At 34.7% G+C, this 24,849-nt stretch overlaps 1 protein-coding gene across 1 annotated transcript in view; it reads right to left on the reverse strand.

Moving 5' to 3' along the window:
* Nucleotides 1–24,849, reverse strand: part of SPEF2 (sperm flagellar 2) — a 191,489-nt gene that overhangs the window by 21,533 nt on the left and 145,107 nt on the right. Inside the window, 4 exon segments of the mRNA XM_049769039.1 lie at nt 6,178–6,360; nt 6,661–6,767; nt 19,502–19,731; nt 23,368–23,506. Coding sequence (XP_049624996.1) covers nt 6,178–6,360; nt 6,661–6,767; nt 19,502–19,731; nt 23,368–23,506 — 659 coding nt within the window.

Here is a 24,849-nt window from a genome sequence, read left to right on the forward strand (position 1 = left end):
TTTCATGTGTATTTTGATCTCTTACTATGCAACATTTATTTAAAAATGAGTATATATTAAATCAATTAAGTAATGCATGTGTAAAGTTTATTAATGAAAAGCAATAAATTGGGGAGGGGATATTCGCTATAGTTTTATTATTGATACTGTTGTAATAAAGCTTGGAGATCACTGGCCTACATTCTGCTTGCACAGTGATATTTTGGAGGACTCCATGGTAATACTGGCTCCTATTCTGTATGTCTTATTCCTGTGCTATCTGTTCTTGCAGCCTGGTAAACACTGTTGATATTGGAAAGTCTTTGTTGCGTGAATGAGTCACTCACTCAAGAACTCAATGATCTATGTTTTAATGGCATTCCTCCCTCTCTCTCTCTGCCCATATCTAATACCAGTGAACATGTCTCTGCACTTTCACTTGGCAATGTCTCTGTCGTCTCTTTCTTCCTTTCCTACTGCTACCACCCTGGTGGAACTTTCTACTTCAATAACTGAAGAGATGGTTTTGTTTCCAGTCTTCCCACTTCTTTGTTTCAGTTTGTACCAGGCAACCATATCAATTCTCTTAGAACTTTAATCTCATCTTATCAGTCTCTACCTAGTACAATTTCCTACTCTTGCTATTTTTCTGACATCCCCTCTGCAGCACAAAGTAACTTCTGCCTTCCTGTATACCTAGGTAAACCAACTTACTGATCATACCCTACTCAGATTACATTTGATAGGCCTGTCTTAATCTCTCCCCTGAACTCTAATTTATTGTGTTTATACTACATATTTAATATTTTGTTCATTCTTTTGGCCTTGCCCTTTATGTCTGTGTTGAAAGTACAAATATCATGGATGCACAGGATTCTTGCCAAATTTAAGTTTGTATTTTGTTTTAGAACTTATTTCCTTACTATGTTCCACAGTAACAGCCCACTCTCAGTGCCAGTTTCTGTCTTGAAACTTCTTAACCTGACTTCATAACTTCTTAACGTAACTCTGGTCTACACTTTAATGTAGTCTTCTCTTTCAAATATCAATGGTGTTTTACAGAAGACCAGAGAATGACAGTGGGTATCTTAAAGGATAAGCAATCCCAAGAGGTGAGAACTGATTTTCTGTTTGTAATAAGAGTTTATGGGCAAAAGACACATTGGTCAAGTGGAATTCATGAGGGGAAAGATCAGAGGAAGTTTAAGGTTTAATATGGGCTCAAGTTTTGGATGTTAAGTTCTTTTGTGTTGACAAGGAGAAAACCACTCACACTCTGACTGATTTATGAGGATTAGCCACACACTATAGAATAATAGAGGGATATAAAAATTTACATGCCAGGATATTATTAAGCAATCAAACTTTGATTACCCCTGTCTCAAAAACCATGAAAAATGAATATTTTATATAGAAATATTATTTTAAAGGCTAAAACAAAGAAACAACATGGAACAATAATTACTAAATTAAAGAAAGCAGAGGAAAAGCTCTACTATTTAGTTCTGGAAGTGAAAATGGCTCTGTAGAAAGGATCTCCTTAAGTCTGGACTGAGAGGCAATCTGTAGATATGTGTAGAAAATATCTAACACTAAAGACAACAAAAAAGAACTAAGAAAGGAGTGTCCTAAACAATTCCTGAGATGCATACTAGGCTGGAGATGGTTCATGTTACTACTAGAAACAGCAGAAAGAACTTCTACTCTAACATGTATTGCATAGAACCCAATGGAAAATATTGCCTTAAGTAATAAGAAGTGATTGGATCTATACTAATTGCTGCTCTGTGGGAAACCCACCTTATTGTGGAAAATCATATCCCATAATTAAAACCTCAAATCCCAGACAGTACCTGAGTAAAACTATTTTAGCTTAGTTTATACAATCAGAGTTACAAACCTGTGTTGAAGCATGGGATGTCTTACTAGAAGAGGAGATTGTAATATCCTAAATATCATAACAATTGTAATTAATGTATATGTAAACTTCATAAAGAATAAAGTTAGGGGGAGGTGATATTAAACTAATAAGGCAAAGCTGTACCTTTATGACAGATTGTGGCTCAGGGCCTAAGGCATTGACCAGCTTTTAGTGGTGATCATCCACACAATCTAACAAGACTTAAAGTCTTGTTAAGACTTGTTAAGTTAAGACTTAAGTCTTAACAAGACTTAAAGACTTAAAGATTTTACATCCAACAATAGAAAATGCCCCAAATTTGAATTCAACATAAAATTAGTAGGGAATATGACACATATAGAAGATGTAACATCCATTAATAGAAAAAAACATAGAAATGACATGGAAGACACAATAACCAGATGAAGATGTTTATTTAATTATTCCATATGCATTTTATTTAGTCACAGAAATAAGAAAAAACAGGCACACAATGAAGAGAAAAGTGAAAGGTAGGAAAACAAAAAATGAACTCCTACTAATAAAAAACTTTAGGGTGATAGAGATGATACCCAGGTTAATTCCCCGCACCCAGGAGTGACCTCTGATTGCACAACAGAATCAGTCTCTGAGCACATCTGGGTGTGGTGTGGACCAAAAGTTATAAACAAACAAATAAATAAATACTCTATCCAAAACACTGAATGGTATTCAAGACACATTTGAAAGTAAGGGACATGCCAGTGAGATTGAGGATATAGAAACAGAAAAAAAGTATACAAATAAAACATAGCAAGAACTTACTGGAGAGAATGAATCCAGTACACTATAAGAAAATATTTTTGAGGGGTGGGATACAGAAACAAATTGTGGAAAAATATTCTGAAAATGACTAAATCACAGATTCAAGATGCTTAATGGACCACAAGGAAAAAAGCAATGGAAAATATCTCATGAAGAACTCAATAATAAAACTGATAAAAATGATTGATAAAATACTAAAAGCTAGATGGGGGGAAAGGTACAGAAAATGAATCACTTCTCCCATTATTTTTAGGCAAGTCTATTTCATTTTCAGCTATTTCCATGCAGAATATATTTTTAATTTTAAAACCAAGCATTATTAGCTTCAAATATATGTGTATGACATACATACGACACACATTAACATATATATACCATTTAATAGATTATTGAACTCTTAAAGTACTTAACATACAAATAATCTACACATACCAGGTAGGAAAAAGTATATAGCTTAACTTAATTGGAAAACAACTGACAGTTTTAAAAAAGTCAATCATGAAAATTTTAGGAATGTGAAATTCAGGGTGTAAACCTGTATGGTAATTTGATAATATGAATATCTTCAGCTATATCCAACATTACTTGATTATTAGGCAATTTGTTATTAAAAAGACAGAAGTGTTCGTTGTACTTTCTGTTCACAATAAGACAAAGAATTCTGAGTATTTTACTTTTTCTTAGAGGATAAGGGGTTTCCCTGTTGGAATCTTACAACACCTGCCTTATGTAAATTTTAATAACATACATTTTGATTGATAAAAAATGAGCTGAGACTTCAACATCAAGCAATTCCAAGTGAGTATACAAAGTACACATTTAGGTAAGCACATGTCTTTGATGATCACATGCTTAGCAGAGTTAGACTAAATTTAACCCCGCTGACTTCACAACCCAGGCACTGGTTCATTTACAAAAGGGGAAATCAGGAAACTCCCTTCCCCAATCCATTATGTTTTACTAAGTTATGACTGACATATAACATTGAGTAAGCTTTGAGGAAGTTAAACAAATCACTTTTCTTAGCTTTATTGCAAAATGATTGATATAGTGAATTTAATTGTCATATAGATAAAAATAAAACTTAAAAATATGTCCTTTCATTATGACTCAGACTTTTAGAATCTATACTTGTAACAACTTTTATATTTCTCATGGGGTCATGCTAACTATAGTCTTCATATTGCACAAGATTCCCAGCATTAATTTATCTCCTAACTGGGAAATCTGAACCAAAACTCTCTTCATCCAATTCCAAAACCCTGTAACAGCCTATTCCTTTGTTAACCATAATTTTTTTATTCACTTAAAGTATGAAGCTGAGCCTGTGAAATTTCATAATAAAAATGGTAAGTCAATGAAAAAATTTTAAATTTAAAAAGTAAATTAAAAAACAGCATACTCTCAAGTGGTTGTTACAGTGAATTCACAATTAGTCAGACGGAAAGAAAAAGACAAAACATAAATCATAGTAGAGAGCCCTTTTCTCCCAGGCAACTCCATTTTGGCAATGCAATTATACTATTTTATGATTCTATGCAGCATTTTCAACAAGTCTTATAGAAATTGATCTTGAGAGTTGTTTTAATTTTCTATAAAGTAACTTCTGTGTATGTGAGCTGGCAAGTGTTGGAAAGATGTAAAAAGGGGTATTTAGGCCTTGTGCCAACACTCCTGAGGAATAAGAATTAGGTGGGTAAAGGTAGAGCTCAGAACTTAGAATCAGCTACTCCCCAAATGAAGGTGTTAAAATAGGTATTTTGTGTCTCCATTAAGGGTGACAGCCAACTTTCTCTTAAGAAATTCACACCTTTCTGGTTTGGGCACCACAATTGACCAACACCCATTTTTTTGCCTCCTGGTTGGGCAAAAAGATGTTTAACTTGATATTCTGTGTTAATTGGCACATACTTTAAATAGTGAAATTGGTAAGTTCACAAGTACCCACTTCTTAAATTCTTAGGTTAATGATTAAAAAAAAGATAATTTTGTTCTGCTCTGTGTCTCACACTCTCTTTTATTTATTTATTTATCTATATATCTATTTATTTTTTATTTTTGGATCACACCTGGTGATGCTCAGGGGTTACTCCTGACTGCGCTCAGAAATCGTTTCTGGCTTGGAGAACCATATAAAACACCGGGATGGAACTGAGGTTTGTTCTGGGTCAGCAGCATGTAAGGCAAACGCCCTATCACTGTGCTATCTATCGTCCTGGTCCCTCTGCCTCTCTTAAAACAAAATAATCATATAGAACAGAGATAGAATTCCTAAATTGTGATATTTAAGAAGTAAACATATCAAAAGCCAAAGGACTAAGCCTTTGTCTTGAAGGAATATCCCTCCTCACTACAGGAATGCTACTTCTAGCTCAATTGTAGGAGTTTAGAAAACATCAGGCTCTCTATAAGCAGCATTTACTACCCAAGAGAAAGAAGAAAAGAAGAGAAAAGAAGCGGGAAGACATTTCAATGGTAAAATATACACAAGATATACAAGCACTTGGAGAATAGCATCTTATTTCAAAATCAGTATAAACATAGTGTTTTTACCTTTTGCATCTACAAGCAATGGGAGATGGTGAACTACAGGATACATTCCCTTGATAGGCACAAAGTAAGAATGCAAACCCTAGTGCTGGAGGGATAGCACAGAGGGTCTGGCATTCAATATGGCTCTCACCCAAGCCTGCCTGTAGTGATTTCTGAGTTCAGAGCCAGAAGTAACCCCTAGCACCGCCGTGTGTGGCCCCAAAACAAAACAAAAAAACAAATGAATGAAAAATATAAGCCTTTTTGGTTATGTCCATACATCTTTCAAATATGAATTGATATGAAATTTGTCTTTACTTTCTAAAACCTATTTATCAATCCTCTGCAACATTGATATTTCACTCCATCAAAATTGTTCTGATAAAGTCGCCAGCTCTATTCTGCCTGCCATGTTCAGTAACCAGGTACCAGATTATTATGCGAATGAATTGTTTATTGCATTATACTCTCCCTTTGTATGATTCTCCATTCATAAATTCACAACAAGCATACATGATAGTAACTTAAAATTCCATCTGCATCTGACATATCAGATAAAGTATTTGTCACATTTCCTACAGGCATGTCATATTAATTTATTTTGGATATTCTATGACTAAAACAAAAAACATCCTGCTTCTGACTATTGTTATTACTACAGTTAATCAGTGTTCAGTTGAATATGTAATCATGGTGAAGACCCCTGGGTAGGTGATAAGGATACATACAGGAACTTTTAGGTGAGTTCTTTCATAACAGTTCTCTAAACAACTCATTTTTTTTGACATACTTTTCTGGGAGCTAGAGCCAGAATTCTGCCTTGAATGAGAACTTTGTTATATTTGGATTCCTAGACATCAACAGCAAAAGGATAGAATATTGGCCCAAAATAAAATAGAATATCTTAATACTAGTGTTAGGTCAAAAGAACCCTTAGATTATTAGAATAACCAGTTAGCAACCTGCATATATTGCTGGAACGTGATGGTGCCTGACTGCTCCACATCCACTGCCTTGAACCTCTGTAATGTCTCCAGAAGCTCTTCCTCCGTGGGGACTGGCCAAGGCATTGAGGTCACTAACAGAAACTTCCGCCAGTCCACAAACTCAGAGTTCACAATCAATGAATATGTCAATTCCTGCAACTACAAGACAACAGGAAAGACCATTGTAATATTTATATGACTTTGTGTAGGAGCCCTGCCTACTCATGCTTCTTAGCACAAGATTCAATTGAAGGGAAATGATTGTATATTCATTAAAAGAATCAGTTCTGACTTTTGTTCCTTCTGGCTCTACCAGTCTACACGACACCTTGAAAGTGTTTCATTTTTGCTTCTTTGACACCTAGTCAAAATGCTGGTCATTCTTAAAACTACAGATTTATTGATAAAAATAGAAATTCTCAAAGTAAATTCTCAAATCCAAACAAGACAGAAGCTTACATCAGGTTGAGTGAAGTGCATCCAAGTGTTAGGGAAATAGTTTGAGCCAAGATTCAAGGTGATCAAGTCAAGCAGAATATCAGTGAAGGTTTTACTTCCTATCATGCCTGAAATAAAGGGAAAGCTAATTTTCAATTATATTACATGACTACAGTTTGTTTCTTTTCCTAAAATAAAAAGGGGTATTTGTATAATCACATATTTCTTATTATTTAAAATTATAATTTCTACAGAAAGACATTTTGAAAACAAAAAAATATGATTGACTGTCTTCCATGATTATTTCTTAAAATGTCCTTTTCTGAGCAAGTAATAAATTATTCCAGATTGGACAAAATACTCCTACTTACTATTTAGTTTGATATCCTTTTTGGTCTTTTATCCAGAATAAATTGGATTAAAAGTACTCTTTTACTGTTGGGGCCAGAGAAAGAGTACAACAACAAGTAGTGTACTTTTCTTGCATGCCCAGACCAGGACTCAACCCTTGACATCCTAAATAATCCCCAAATTTGCTAGGAGTTATCCCTCAATGCAGAGCCCTCAGCACTGTTGGGTGTGGCACCAAAACAAAACAAAGAAGCATACAAAGATACTCTGTTTCTAATAAATTAGGACTAAGAAAAAGGTTTTGGTAAATATAGAAGAAAGGTTTTTTAAATGCAACCAAATCAAGTTTGTTATCAAAGTAACTGATTTTCATTTAGCTTTTTGGTCATAGCATAATTGGCTTTTTAGAGGAGAGAGTTAAATTGTTAAATTTAAATTGGAAGTACTATCTAATCATTTACTTTACTTATTATTACTAAGTATTTTGTAAAAGATAACTAACCTTTTAAATGCTTTGCTTATACACTAATTTACTTTGTCCAAAAATGATATACATTTAGCATGCTACTCCCTTCAAATTACATGCACATGCACATGCCCAAAAAAAAGGGGGGGGGAGCAAAATAAATTAATTGGCTTAAAAAATGAGTTGGATAAATTATGACAGAGGTACCTTTTAGATCCAGAAGAAATTCCTTTGTAAATTCAGGGATCTTTCAGGTCCAGAGCATATAGCTACTCTTTGTTTAGGAGTAAGAAGAGTAAAGCATAGGCATAGCATCTCTAAATTTTCTGTTTACATCTAACATTTCAATGTGATTTCCTCTAACCTTTAGGAAAATGCGATATTTTTTAAATTCCAATGATTTAAACCAAATAGATAATTTTTAGTTTTAGAAGATAGTTTGAATAAAAAAATTTATCTTCACTTGATAACCCCAATCCTGCAGGAAGTTCCTAAATAAATTCTCTATTCTTTGCAATCAAACCTGATTAATAGAGATGAAAATAACTTTACAGTGAGTAAAATTTATAAGTAAAATGATCATTTTATCATACCAACTTGGAAATAGTTGGAAAGAAATAATTTATATTCCTCAAGATTTAAAACCATAAGTAAATTCTATTTTAAGGTTCAAAGCATTTAAAAATCCTTGCAAATGTATGCGATATTTCCACCATGTCTAGAACAACAGTATAAGCAGAGTACTGATACAATACTTTGATTTTTATCAATATTGATGATTTGGGTAGTTGGTATGAAGTATGTAATCTATTATATATTTGATCTTGTTTTTTTTTTGTTTTTTTTGTTTTTTTTTGTTTGTTTTTGTTTTTGGGCCACACCCGGTGATGCTCAGGGGTTACTCCTGGCTGTCTGCTCAGAAATAGCTCCTGGCAGGCACGGGGGACCATATGGGACACCGGGATTTGAACCAACCACCTTAGGTCCTGGATTGGCTGCTTGCAAGGCAAACGCCTCTGTGCTATCTCTCTGGGCCCATGTGATGTGATCTTGACATATAATACAATAAAAGAAGCAAGTACACTTAAAATTCTACTCATGGATTGAAAAAAAAATCTTTCAATTTGACCTTACATTATGTAGTGTGATATTGCTTCAGATTATATAGAAAAAAATTAGGTAATCATATTCCATGCTAAAGAAATTCAGACCATAATTCTAGTCTGGTAACTCCTAGAAAGAAATCACAGAAAAATAGCACCACTACACCCACACAAAGAATGCAGAAACATAGTAAAATTAGGAAGTTTTCAGGGAAAACAAATCTTTGGCTTTTTGTTGGGACATGTTAGATGCCTTTCATGTTTGATATGGAGACAGGAAGTTATTTTATTTTTCAATTTCAAGGTTTTTGAAAGTAATTTTTTTCTTATCCTGATGATCATTGATGATGCCAAAATTTTATCACATCACTCATCACTGTCAGAATAGTGACTCTCTGTGCTTGAAGAGCAATCTGAATTAGAACTTGATTCACGAACTAAAGATGGTGTTCTTGTATTCCATAAATGGATAGCTTTCCTTGGGTCAAAGTTATTAATGTCTGGAGAATTTAACTGGATGACCAGGAGATCTGTCATACTATCTGTTCTGATCTTGGTTTGCATTTGTGTCTTGGTGCGCATCATCTGATTAAAGCCACGTTCTGCCTCTGCTGAGCATGCTGGGAGGGTGAGCACCAGATCCACCAGTGTTAGGATATTAGGATACTTATGCAAGTAAACAGAATTCACAATATCCCAGGTCAATTTGCGGATGTTTAGAAATCTAGGAGAGGAAATTAAAAATATTTAAAAGACTGGAACTCCCAAGTTTCACACAAATTGTTATAAATGTCAACTGGGTCATCATTGCTTACTTAGCATAAATCTCTATCTTCAACATGCTCCATTCAGTATCTACCTCATCGATTTTCACATTGGCAGTTTCCAGTACTGGTTCATAATGTGCAATCAGGATAGATACCTCTTTTTCTCCAAATTCTGCAATCAGTATACAAAAACATGTCACATAAATGAAAGCATTTTTTTTAGAGATAATCAAAGAATAATTCTGAATCAGACACAGTGGTTACCTTGATTTATTTTTGCTGGCCACAATCTGAAGCTTCCAATCATGGTTGCCTTCACCACATCTTGGCTGGCATCTCTGAAACAGCTTTGAAGCCTCTTGATAAGAAGTGTTAAAACCATGCTTCTCACATCAGAAATATTCCCCTTTCCTGTGAGGCAATTAGTAGGAAAGTGTATGTCTGAATTTACCCTACGTTCTTTTGGTCCTGGTCTGAGAAAAGAAAAAAAATGCCCCAGATAATAATAAAAAAGAAATGAAAAGTCCACCGGTAAACTATTTCCCCAGATGAATTCTCCAGTGTAACTGATTTTCAGAGCATCCCTGATTCCTCACCTTGTTTGATATATTCTGAGCATTTCCAGTGTTGACTCTAACGTAGCAAATATGTCAGCAATGGAAGAATTTCTATTTTGGCTGACACGGGAAAGGATGCTGAGGACATTAATGACATCCACTAAGAAGTGGATAAATTTAACAATGTCTGCTTGGAGAAGGGACTGCAGAAGTTCTTTGGCTTTCTGGTAACTGGTGTTGCTTTTGTCTTCCTCTGCCTGAAACATGGTTGGGAAGACAGTGGTGGGTTAGCCTTCTAGAAATCATTTTCTATTTCTCAATAGAAGTAATTCCTGTGGTTGTGAAAAACTAAAATGGTGTGCTGTTCCAGGAATACTTACTGAGTGAAGCTGTTGTATAATTGCAGGATAACCCTTGAGAAAGTTCTGGAGGGCTGTCTGTAATCCCTGGAGCCACCTTCTGCCTCCTACATGGGATGGCATGACAGGACAAAGGTGAAGGTCTCTGAAAGCATTTATTAGAGAGCTCTTATGAAGAGAAAAATTGTGATAGAAGTGATAAATGCTCTGAAGGAGGTCTCTGACATCATTGTATAAAGGAATGCTATGGAACACGGTTTTGTAGGATAGTTCAAGATGGTGTGCAAAGCAACAGCCAGTCAGCACACAAGGCTGGATTTCTCTTAAAAGTGAGGTCATCCTGTTGCTCTCTCCTTCAGAGCAAGGGACACCATCATCACTTCCAAAACCCACCAATTTCTTTGCCCAGTCTTGGTTTGACAACCTGAGTTGAAGATTTCTCTCGAGGATGCTCTCAATGGCACACTTTCTTGTTAGAGGATCCCTCTTTTCTATGGTCTGCAGCCCCACAATTTGGCAGTGCACCTTTCCTGCAAGGGCAAATTGTATGTACACCAGTTCTGCTTCCTCCCTTGGACCATTTGAGATGCCATCACTGATGATGGAGAAGAATTTGCTTTTTTCTAGCTTCTCTTTTAGATTTTTTCGTTCTACTTCAGCAATGAAATATGTAAAAGTACGTGCTGATCTGTTGGTTCTGAAAACTGGGCCGATATCCACACCTTTCATATCATCCAGGCTGCACATCCAGATGAAGTCTTTAAGGGGGCGTCCAGTCTTGGCGATAGCATGGCACGATCTGAATAAGTTCTCCACTCTGCCAAGGGTGACCTTGCTCATAGTCCTCACCATCAGATCGGTGGTGGCCCTGTTCACTGGAGAACCACTGGTGGCTTCCATTAAGGAAGCCTTGGCATGAGCCTCACTGAGATGATGGGCATTGAGGAATTCAGTTCTAAAGTTGTCAGTGCCATAGAAAAGACTTACTTGACTTCCCCTTGACTTCACACCATGCTTACGACACAGGCCGCAGAACATAAGATTTAATATTTCATCATATATGAGCCAAGGGTACTTTTTAAGCCAAATTTTCAAAAACTGATTGCTCCTCTTTGGCATGTAGTGGTCAAGTTTCCGTGGCCTTTTCAGCATTTCCAGGACCTGGCTCCCATCACCTAGAGTATTCTGGCCTTTAAAAGAACTCCACATTGTTATTTGTAGTAATATCAATGCTTATGCTGTTTTATTTAATCTCTGCATCCTACGTCCCCCCAACAACATATGTATTTATTTATTGACTCTGAAAAAATAGAAGTGCCTACTTTTTATTGCACAAATATTTCTTCGAGCATGTTATAGCATTAATTTTTTTACTTTCTATTATCTTTATTTTATATTTTAAAAGTGGATCAATTTCCAGGGAAGGTTGATGGGAACCAAACTGAGGACAGGAAATGTGGCAAGAAATGTGCACTGGGGAAGGAAAATATGCATTCTATGACTGAAATTCAACCATCAACAATTTTGTGGCCATAATACTTCTATAAAGCAACTATATATATATATATATATATTTTTAAAGTGGACCAATTTTAATATAATTTTTATTGTGATCAAAAGTGAATAAGAAATCTTTCACAGTAATATAACATAATGACAATGAATCAGGGCCATTCCATAACCAGGGTTGTAAATGTGCACCAATTTTTATTACCCACATTTTATGGATTAAAACAACTAACCAAGAACACTAAGAGGTTAACTAGTTTTTCCAAATTAGTTGGTACTGGGAGTTTTAGTGGAGTCAAGTTCCCTTACAAGCAGAACTGCCCACAATCCCCCTGCTTCTATGTTTCACTGTTAATAAGTTTCTCTGATAGAAATGGTAGTGTGGCCCACTTGTTTCTTGACCCAGTTTCTGCATGCTGAAAAGAAAGATTGCCTTTTTGCTATCACTTCCTTCCCAGGGTGAGAAAGAAGAAAGAGTAATGGCCACATAGGACAAGGTTTCCTAAGGTTGGCTGGTGTCAGCTCTTCCTAACTGCTTCTATCTTCCCTTTTCTGAGTGTGATGAAACCATGCTGGTTAACTGACATAATGGTGTCAGGTTCTGAGGACTTTCCCAAGGGGGTTTCTGAAGGAGCTTAGCTTCATGTCTTATCTTGATCTTTTCTCCAAAGGTCTAAATTATTACACACATTTGATTTGATTATGTGTCAGAAAGAGGGATACATCTTTATCTGGCTAGAGAATAAAAAATTAAGATGATACCAAGCAATATCCTGAAATATCAATTTCTCCCTGCAGGCAGAAAACCTAGACCTCAGTTTTTTCAAAACCCTTCTTACAACTCCAGGCACATTTATTACTGATATGTTATATGAAAATCTGGAATACTTTTGTGTAATATTATATTAATATCTCTTAGGTCAACAGAAAGTATTCATCATGGCTCCCAAAGAGATTTTAAACTTTTGGGACACAACCACTTCTATCTTTACTATTCCATAGTGTTTGGATATGTGCTAAAACACTTGCTATACATTTAAGAAAACACATCTGATGTTTTTCATAGTCTCATGTGTCTTAAAAACTTCTAATAGAAAATCTTGACATTTATTAATCAACCTCTGTTCTTATTAAATTCTTTTTTCTTTTCTTTTTTGATTTTTGGGTCATACCCAGTGACACTCAGGAGATACCCCTGGCTATGCTCTCAGAAACTGCTCCTGGCTCAGGGGACGATAAGAGACGCTGAGAGATTGAACCGCAGTCTGTCCTAGATCAGCTGCGTGCAAGCTAGCTGATCTAACCACTGCACCACTGCTCTGGCCCCTGCAACTAAATTCTTATACTGTCTTTTAAAAAAATATTTTTCAGGTGTTAAAATGGAGGCATACTTCATTTCATATTCAGAATATTTCTTGGTATCTGTTTTCTTTATTTTCTTTCCTGAATTGTGACTTACATATTAGCTATCATGTTGGGTATCAATTCTACTGAAATAAATGTTGATAAATACATGAAGAAATGAAAAAGTAAGTCTTTTGTTGCTAAACAGTGACTTTGCTTTTCACTCTAGGTTTTAGCTATCTTTTTTGTTTTAGCTTTGATGGATTTTCCAGAAGATTTTTTCTCTGGTTTATCAAATATACATTTATTTGCCTAGCATTAATTCCTACTGGTCCCAAAAATGTTTCTTTATAAAGACTACCTGAAACTCTGCCTACACACAGGTTTACCAGGTCTAAAGACTTCTAATTTTATGACTATTTTCCTTGATCTGAATCTGACCTTGGGGAAGAGATTCATTGAGAGAACCATAAGTAGGGCCTGTGGGGGCCATAATCTTTTAGGCTGCTGTAATTCTCAGGTTTTTTCCATCAGGAAAGGTTATCATAAGTAACCTCAGTCTTTATCAGAACTTTTCTAAGGCATCTTCCCTTGTTTAATATTTTATATCAATACCTGAATTATTTAAGCACCTTTTCAGATAAAAATATGGGTCATGTTTTGCTTGAAAACAGTGCATTCTATTTTTATAGTTCCCTCAGAAAATTTTAAGTCTAGAAAAAAATCACGGAACTTTCTGGTCACTCCTTTCACATGCCCTACTCCTGATCTTGAGGCTTTGTGGCAAGATAGTTCTAATACTTTCTGACAGATATGTTTTCTCTCTCTCTTTCATACTCCACATTATTTAACTCTAAATACCTTTAACAATTCTCCTTGCATGTCTTTTGTGAGACACTTGGACTTCACAAACTGACCACAAGCACTTTCCTCCTTTTGCTTTGTTGCTCCAGTTGGCCTGTTTATTGTTCTCTAAACATGTCGTGCCACCTCAAATTTTAATTTCTACTTCATTTTCTCAGTGTCTGGCATATATTGCCCATCTTCTTTTCTAGGAACATTTCCCTTCAGAAGTATCCTCTGGATTACCCGCTATGTTCACACATACCAACAGTGATAATGTTTCCTTTCTCCACTGAAATTTTTTAAGAATTCACATAACTGAAAGATCTGGCTTAGACATTACTGCTTAGAGTTCTGAATTTGCACTGTCTCAAACTTGTCACTGAATAAAGGATGGGAGATCTGGGGACCCCAAGGAGAGGTCTTTACAAGTTTTTAAGACATCACAAGCCTTGAACAACCAAATGCTGTCTCTCTTGAAGAATGCAGGCAGGCACAAATATTGAACTATTCTCTTCAGATAGCCTTTCAGCAGGAGTCAGAATTTCTCTGCCTTGCAACTAAATAATGCTATACCTCTGTGTATAGCATAGAGATGACCACCTGTATAGGGGCAGGCACAAGTTAAGGACTAAGACCCATAGCAAACACCACAACTAAATGTGTGATTATCACAAGCCTGTGTGCAAACCTCAGTCATTTCAATAGCAACATCAACAGAAGGGACTTTGTGTGGAATGTTCACAAATGGCTCTAAACTGAAATATTAGATATTGTGTAGATAGTTGATGAGTTTTAATGACAGTGGTCCTCAAACTATGGCCCGCGGGCCACATATTGTATTTGTATCTGTTTTGTTTCTTCATTGCAAAATAAGACATATGCAGTGTGCATAAGAATTCGTTCATAAGTTTTGTTTTTACTATAGTCAGACCCTCCAATGGTCTGAGGGACAGTGAACTGGCCCCCTGTTTAAAAAGTGTGAGGACCCCTGGCAGAATAAGGAGCTATTCTGGCTTAAGTAGAGATAGAGGAACACTGATAGATGCCACCTAAAGTTAGAGAGTAGTAGCTATGTAAATATCCCATAAGGAGAGGCATCAGAAAGTTTCTGGTTTGATAAGCAGCCAGTGGAGACTTGGTGAAAATGGCATCTTCAAAGAGAGCATGGAAATTGCCTCTTCCTCATACCTTTCCCTCACATGTCTCCCATGTGGTTGTCCATCCATAATTTATATATCTTTTGTTTAAAATGTCAGCCACTTCTGCGAGTGACTTTAGCAAATTAATTGGACTCAGGTAAGGGGTCATGAAAAACTGATTTATTTATATAGCCAGTCAGAAGCAGAGGTCACCATGTGATGCTAAATCCAGGTGTCTTGAATGCAAATTGTAGTTCAACCTTTTGAGCTCTATCTCTAGCCCTAAAGATCTTAATTTTCTTTAATTTTTATTTGAATCATTGAGATTTATAATACTGTAATGAGGAAGGTTTATGTATACACAGTTCCAGCAGAAAATCCGCCAACTGCTTCCCCCACCGTTGTCTCAGGGTTACCTTCCATCCATCTCTACCTTCTGCCCTTAGTAAATTCTGTTCTGTAGATCAGTTCTCAGTTTCTACTGCCTTTGGTCATTTGTTATTCCTTTACTATGTTTCTTTATGTTCATTCTATGATAGATAATGCTGTATCTGTGCCTCTCCTGACTGACTTCACTTAGCATGATATACACTAGAGAAGTCTATGGAGAGACAAATTGCATGACTTCATCTTTTCTTATAGCCAAGTAATATCCAATAATCATTATATAAAAGGATTTTTATTTTTAAGTTGATTAATCAAAGCACAGAAGGAAATAGTTTCCTATTTATATAAACTAATATATGCATATATTATATTTTAGCTACTCAAATGTTTAATCATTCATTTTAAAGAAATCATATAAAATCTTTTGATTATGTTGGATTGTATAACCAAAAGTTGTAAGGTGTAACATATTGACATCAGTATTCCTGTACATTTGCTTTAAAATCTTCCTGTGAGGCAAGTTCTTTTCTAATAGAGATAGGAACACACAAATCCTGTAATGCAGTGCGACCTACACCCTGAACATTGCTATAATGACCTGGCTCAGGCCTCAGAAGAACAGGTATTGTCCATTCACCCCTGAACCAGGATGCCATCTACAAAACAACCACGGTTGTCTATAACATCACCTGGGAGCAATCCTCTACCACAGAAGAACTGACTGCTGCCCAGCATCGACCTACTCCAAAGAGAGGTCCCTTAACACTGAAAAGACATAACAACAACAACCTGCTTTCAGGGCAGAGCTATCCACATTGCCCTCTAATTGTGAGGTGAAACTAGAGGACGCTTCATTCACATCATCCTGACTTCAATGTAGGATATGCACAGAATCCAGGATCTTTAACTACAGAAACCTGACACCAACAACAGCAACTGTGCAGAAAAAAAAAATTTTTTTATTGGTGCTACAGACAATGACCTGGGTTGAACAACCTAGTATGCCCAGAGCCTAGAGTTGGTCTTATGCCAGAAAATCTCAGGGGTGAGTTCTCCTTATATCTAGACCAAGGTTTTTCCTTTCCATGCCTCCCACATTTTGCTGTGCCTATGCAAACAACAATTGCCACTTTAACACCATTTTTACTGTATTTCTTTAACTCTTATCCTAAAAAAAATAAAGAAGAAAAGCTTACTAAACCTTCTGCTATGCTTATAAGGAGATAATTGGTGATTTAATGATTTTCAAAAATATACTTGACACTGAACCTTTTCTTTCTCTTCCATCTCGTTAGTTTCTCTATTTTTTTAATAACGTTTTGTTCTTCCTGAAACAAATGTATTATGACCAATTGTCTCAACTATGTGATATATTTTCTTTAAATAAATTTAAAAAATTATCCCCAAAATAAATTAAATAAAATCTCCCTGTGAATATGCTGACTATTATGTGTAACTATATATGCTTATTTCCTAGAGATATTTTTATCATTTCATCATATTACAATATATTTCAATGTTCTTGAAAGTTTTATCTTAAAGATCATAAGCTCACAGATCTAGAAGAAATATTATTTAAAAATATTCATATTTTCTAGAAAGTTCTGCTAGATTAACTATTTAGAAATGAATGGGTATATATCTGTCGAGGCAGTGAACAATAACAAAAAAAAGACTCAAATGGGGGGATACTTTTGGGGTCCAGGTGAGATGAAAGAAGAGTGACTAATAATTATTGGCTATTTCAGCTAGGTAGTATGAGTGGGCCAATGTTAGGATTGGTAGCCTGCCTTGGAAGTATCCTTAGACAACCCCTAATTCTGTTACTCTGGGATGCAGAAAATGGGATGCTTATTACTTTGCCTCCCCCTTTGTAAAATAAAAATAATAAAAACAAATATTTCTTATTTTGATTAAATATCCAATATAGTGCTGAGTGTTTTGCATATTAAAGGAAAACCTCTACAAAAAATCTGCTTTATAAAGAATATTTAGTAAACTAATTAATGACTTTTAAAAAGTTTACCTAATACAGTTTAACTCATTTTTAACCATCAAGACCCCAAATCTCTTAGCAGTAATTATAACTTATATTATTAAATATGAGTTAGTTAACCAGCTTAGTTTGTGTGGAAGTATTTTCAGAAATGGTCTCACCACCCTTCTAGATGTTGAAGCAGCTGGAGAAGGAAAGCAGAAAGTTCTTGACTTTCTCCAGAACTTTCATACTGAGGCCTCATATTGACACATTATCCTAGTAGCTTTCTCCCCCAGCTTTAAACATTTTTTTATGATGTTATCATAAAATTACTATGAACTTCCTCTAATTCTTGTCTGCAAGATATTGTTCCTCAAAATATTCCCTAACTAACTTCATGGCACCAAGATTCTTCAAGGCTTTAGATTTATACTCTAGTCTCAAAAAAGGCCTGTATAGAAGAAGTTTGCACTTTATTTCTCATGGTTTGCCTTTTAAAATTACATTCTAAATCCATAGAGTAAATGGTTTTCCTTTTGCTTTTATTTAAAAAAATATTATCTACCTTCTCTGTCACATCTTTTCTTTTCCTTTCCATCTTTCCTTACTATTTGACCACACTGTGATATGAAAGCAGTTGAGTTCTACCAAATCTGAAAACAGATATGCCAGTTGGCACCTTTAAGTCCCAAGAGCTTCCAGAGTTCATTTTCTGAGACATTTCTGTGTGAAGTTATAATTGCAGTTAGTTATTCTTAACCTTTCAATTGATGACAAACTCTGGTTTTGAAGTTGGATTGAAGAAAGCATTGCAGTTGTTCATATGAATACTAACCTCCCTTTTGAAAGGGATTACAGTGGTTGATAGTCTTCAAAACCCAGTTTAAATGCCCCCCAAAGATTTTTAACCTACATTTAGGGGAATTTTCGTTAAATGACTCTAGGGTAGGATGAAGGCAAATCATTTTTGTATATAGAATCCTGTAATATATTCTTTTATCAAATGTCCTTTTTTAAATTTTATATCTGAACCCAGAATAATGTGGATAAGATAACCCTTAAAAGGAAATGGAGCAATGAGTAGAGTCAAGCCCCATTATGGAAAAAGGGGATGGACTCTCCCTCCCTGAAGTGGTGACATTGCTTTTTAACTCTGAGATTTATTTTTCTCTTGCAAATGGTGATATACCTTCTGGAACAATCACTGACAACTGAACAAACCTGTGTCTAGCCACAGCTGCAGTATGTGCATCTAAACTTGCTTGGCAGAATTTACCCAAGCTGACAAAGAGAGTGAATACAGGTTAGGGAAAGGGTTCACTTAGTGAGTGACCCAAGGTTACATGAGATACAGAAAGACCTCAGACTTAAAGCAATGCTCTGTTGATTGCGTTTCTGAACTGTGAAAAATACTGGTATTTTAAAAAACAAGTATAACAATTATAATAATTTGTAATGAAGTTAGTAAGCCGTAAGTTACTAGCAGTGATAGTAAGCTACTGACTTTAGTTACTATTAGTACTAAAGAATTAATTTCTCTAGGAAAATGTCATGATTTGTTCAACAGAGATGCTTGGAAGAGAAAAGCCACTTTTTCAGGAAATTAATTCCACTATAAGGGGTGAACTTTAAATTTGATTAGTCCCAAATGACAAGTGACAAATTGTTCAATTTCCCTGTGATTCCAGGGCGAAGTCTATGCAATAGTGACAACAATCTCACATAACCAATCTCAATTACTTTGGTGTCAATTGCTGGTGTTTATTGAAGACTATCTGAAAGTGGGGGGTGGGGAGAGACAGAAGAGTCCTTAGGGCACTAGTCTCATATTTGAATTTGATCACCACATTCCTGAAGCAGTAGTATTCCATCTCCCATTTGTTTAAATGAGACCTATGAGATACAAAGCTAGTAGATGATCATAAACTAGAACAAATCAAAAGAGAGTTTAGAACTGCACGGCTTGAGGAAGTTGATTCTATGTGTGAACAAATGGCTGCTAGCCTGGTATATATCAGTATTTTTGTGTTCTTGTCATGATTATTATTTTTCCTACCGTTAGGAGCGATGTTTAAAAACTGATCTCGAATGTTCTCAAGCTGTTCGATGGTCAGGGTAATGTTTTCCTCCTTTTCAACAGTGGGAGGACGTTTAGGAGGAAGGGGATCTGGAAAGACTTTGATATCACCATTGATGAAGAAGTCTTCTTGGTCTAAATACAGCTCATTCTGAATTCGTGTAGATTTTTCAATGTGATAACGAGCTACTTCAGTTAATTTTTCCACACTTAAAGTAGAAAAAAAGTGAATGTGGTTATCTGTATTAAAGGTACACTTTAATTAATAGGCTTGCTTAGAAGACATGCACAAGATTTACACATTGTAAGTAGAGCTACACCAGATAATCCCATTGTCATGCTTAAAAATTCTAAGTTCTCCTCAAGTTCATTTTCTAAAAAGGAAAGGTATTAAGAAATGTAGATTAAAAATAAAATAAATGCTTTATACAAAACTAAAAGTCTCACATTTTATGCAAAACAAAATAGAGACTCCATTCTAGAACAATATTAAGAATTTCCACTTGATTCTGAGATTTATCCCCAAAACATAAAATAAAACCCATTAATTTTAAAGGACATTGCACACTTATGTTCATGGTAGCATTATATACAAGAGCCAAGATCAAAAAACAACACAATTGCCCAACGATAAAGAAATTGTGATTAACTTCTCTTTGTCTCGTTTTCTCCTTAGTACAGTTAGAGAAATATCATAACATGTGAATAAATGAGGGAAGTAGAAAGCATGTCTCGAGTTCAGGTGGGGGTAGTGTGGGGGGAAGGGAGATTTGAAACATTGGTGATGGGAATGTTGCACTGGGGAAGGGGGGTGTTCTTTACATGACTGAAACCCAATTACAATCGTATTTGTAATCAAGGTGTTTAAATAAAGATATTTAAAAAATACTATTCATTTAGGGAAAAAATGTAACCTTGCCTTTTGCAGCAATTTGGATGGTTCTGATGGGGGTGGGCAATCATGCTAGTGAAATGAGTCAGAAAGACAAAGTCAAAGATCAGATGTACACATCCTTAAGCAGAATGTAAAGAAGTAAAAAGGATAAAATAATTTCCAATTAAAATTATTGCCAATATAACTATAAAGAGAAATAATGGGGGAACGAACTTTGGAATAATATGTGATAGACACATGATGTAAACTGCAAGTATAAGACTGTAACATCTGTGCTGTTTTAACTATGATATCTTAGTTTAACACTTCCTGGCTAAATCATTGTTAGGATCACAATGTTTATGCATTCAGAGAATACCGAAAGCCTAGCTCTTGCTCCATGAATCTCTGGTCACTCTCTTTCCAAAGACCTTTAGCTTTGTAAAGGAGTCAATAACATATGACTCCATGCACCCTATGACTATTACTGTGAAACCACAGAAGACACAAAAGCTATGTGGGTTGAGGGGTGGGGGTTATAGTTATACTCCTAATTAAAGGCCTATTTGAAGGCTAGAGCAGTTTTATGTAGGAATAGATGTAATAACACTTTATTATGAAAAGTATCTTGTTTATATCTTGCAATAAAATTTTGATGTTGTATAAAATGCACAGTGAGTCTGCTTTTATTTGACACAAGAACACCAAAATATTTATGGGCTGAAATAAACATTTTAATAGTCTTAGTTGCTTTCTTTCAAAAGAGACCTTTGAATTCAACTCCAGTATGCGAAGTTCACATGTATTAGAGTTTATCCTTGAGCATCTGTGAGTTAAATGGCAGAGGGAAGGCCATTGTGTAACCACATAGTTATCAAAGAGAGGAAGGACAGCAAATAGAGACCCAATATCCTTTATCAAAATAGGTGTACGCCACCTAGTGGACAATTACAATACAATTTCAAAAATAGGAGGGAAAAATGCAGGGATGTAAAAAGCAAGATTTAAAGTTCAAAAAATTCTAATAACTACATTTTTAATCAATAAAATCTTTGCTAGAATCAAAGTATATGATCACAATAATATGTTTTAATATTCTCTCTATATTCTTTCTATCCATCCATCCTTCTATCTAATCTATTTATCTATTCTCTGGGCCACACCTGGCAATGTTTAGGATTGCTCCTGCATCTATACTCAGCAATCATGCTTGGACATGCCCTGTTGATGCAAAATTCAAACTTGGGTAGGCTGCTGTCAAGGCAAGCATCCTGACCTTTGTGCTATCTCTTTGTACCCCTTACGATTTTTTTGAATTGCTTTCTTCAGAGGTACAGGATAATAGAAATACCTACACTTACATAAAATATATGCATCATTATAGTTATGTAAATATATAAAAATCTATTTCATATATTGTAATAACTTGAAATATAACAATATAAAATACTTTAAGTTTCATGTAATTAAAATATATTAATAATATGTACCATAAATCTGAGAATATGAATCCTAATAAAGACAAGCAGATTTTAATTTTATTGATCATATAGATGGGAGCCTTAAATTTTAAAAATGATGGAGTGTGTTTTAATGTGTAAGAGGAAGAGAAAAATTGGAACTGATCAACACTGTTTTATAATGCTGATAATATAACTGTTTAATAGAAAATTCTTGTAGGTATTTCTGCTCAAAGTCACCATTCTGATAGGGTGCTTTTGGTTTTGTGTTTAACTATGAAACAACATCTATAAACAACTAGCTGAAGATAAATCAAACGTTGGAATAAACATTCCTTCACAACTGCATTTTACTTGGTATTTGTTTCTGAGAATACTTGACATTTGTATCCTACTAAATTTTTAGTTGAAATTTATTACAATACATATATAGTATATCATAAACAAGGTGGCAGTAAAATAGCTTTGCTGAAGGTTTTGTTTTATAAATGAAGCAGTGGACATACAGTGAGTAGGCATAGATTTAATTTGTGGACAATAAGGAAGTTCACTGAGAAAAAGATCGATGGCACAAAGACTGTCTCCACAAGCTAGTGCTGGAAAAAACAATCAAGTATTTCCATGTAAAAAAATGAAACTGGAATCTTTACTTACACACTTACAATAATTAACAAGATAGATTCAAGACTGATAATGACACTAGGAACCATATATCTAGAAGAAAACAGATAAAAAAATGCCCTGGAATTTTGTCAATGGTTATTTTTGGTGGGTGGTTATGTATCAAACAACAAAATAACAAACAACAAAAATAAAATAATAAAATAAAAACAAAAATGAAAAATAACCAAAAAATAAGATGAAAAATTTTCTGCACAGTAAAATAAGCAATAAAATGAAACAAAAGCCTATGGAAAGAGGAAAATATTTCTTAACCATTTAAGTATTGATTATTCATTATCAAGTTGTTAATATTAAAATACATAAAGTGCTCTTTTAGTCAATTAGACAAAAACAATCCAACTTAAAAAATGGGCCAAAGATTTCATATAATGATATCTAATGACTAAAAGTAGAAAAAAGTATCCAAGTAAACAAGTAAGAAATAGACCAATTCTTCTGTAACCTCACTCACTTATAGGTAGAAATTGAAGTCAAACAAATAAAAATCAAAATTTTAAAACAAACAAATCTGGGTGGGGGGCTTTGAATGAGGAACATCAAAAGAAAAAGCTTTCAGTTATAAGGTAAATAAATATTATGGGTTTAATATAAAACATGAAGACTATAGCTAACACTACTGTACAGTATATTTGAAAGTTTAAAAATGTAAGAGTTCCATCTTAAATAAAGACATTTATTTCTCTTGCTTTTCATCTATATATGATGAGTGCTAAAAGTAAATGTCATGATAATCATTTTCCACATAAAGGTTAACTCTCTTTAGACTATATAACTTAAATGTACAAAACTGGGAAGTGAGGGTAGGGAAGAAACCAAAAGTCCCTTACCTGGCCATTTCTTTCAAGTACCTTTGAGCAAACCAATATTCCATTTGCTTATATACATTAACTGCCATTGTTATTAAATCTCTAAGGAAAACCAAGGCTTTTGTCTTTATCAGTTGAAGTCGAAATTGTGTGTTTGTCTCTGTTTAAAAAAATAGAAGTGAGAATTTTTAAATGTGGTTTCTTTTGCACATACTTATTATATAGTTTACTTTATAAGTATTAACCAATTTGAATTTTAGACTAACAATAACTTTGTGAAGCCTTTTGGGATGTTCATTCAGTATATCAATAAATAAATCATTGAGAAACAAAAATGTAATGTGAATAAATCATTGAGAAACAAAAATGTAATGTGTATCAGTATTATTTGACATTATTGTTCTTTACACTTACCATATCTTATAGACATATTTTGTCAAATCGGAATGGGAAGCTGCATATAAATAATATCTGAATATCAAAAAAGGAGAGTGTCTAAAATCACTTGATGATCTCCTTGCTTTAGTCTCGATAAGCCATTGTATTTCTCAGCCCTGGTAATATTGGGATAAAACCTTTAAATCCCAATGCTTATCTCTGTTGTTGACATTTAACAAGATTTGAAAATTTTCCTTCTAAAATATCTAATCTACTTTATTGACCTTTTCCAATTTTACTGCTTGTTCTGTCATTACAATAAGGTTCTCACTAAATTTTGTTGCCCCTAGCAAATCTAAATTCACCTCCAAACTCTCTGAAATGACCTGCCTCACCTGTACATCTCATTATAGTGGCATCTCTCCTTAATATTCATCCAAAATGCCCTCAGGAACATGGCACTTTTATTGCCACTTCCACATCCCCCTCATCATTGATTTCTTGCTCAAATATGCTTCAAATCTCCTCCTAACCTACTTGCCTGCAATTCTTTTTATCTCATCCTGATTTAACCCCTCTACAACATATCTATGTTTTATTTTCAGTTTTGTTCAAGTGTTAATTCATCTTCTAAGACAGTCTTTAGACAATTTAAAAGGAAAGGAAAGCCATTTGACTTTGGATAAACACTGAAGAGTTATTGAAAATTCTGTCCTAGCACCCTTAGACATGTTCAGTCTCAAATCATTGCTTGGCTGATGCTCATCTAATTAACATAAGATTGTACCCATCAGTAATTTGATAGACTTGTAGAAAATTTGTATGGCAGACCAAAGTGAGAACTACCTCACATCTGTTTGGTATGTATAATCTCTCCCGTCCCCAGACAATATGGAATGCCATCCAGGGCTCAAATGCTACTTAATTTGGGATTTCTTTGTCTGTGGGGTCTCAAACTCCTATTACTAGTGAGAATAGTGGCAGGATATTGGCATTCTCGTGGCAGGCATATGCCTAAAGTGTTAATACTGTTACTATTTAATGATACTTTATTTTTAAATGAAGAAATTTTTCCAAGCCACATTTCCCCCTAATTTGACCAAATTACTATACTCTGGTTATTAC

Source organism: Suncus etruscus, chromosome 2 (genome assembly GCF_024139225.1).
Source record: "Suncus etruscus isolate mSunEtr1 chromosome 2, mSunEtr1.pri.cur, whole genome shotgun sequence".
NCBI lineage: Eukaryota > Metazoa > Chordata > Mammalia > Eulipotyphla > Soricidae > Suncus > Suncus etruscus.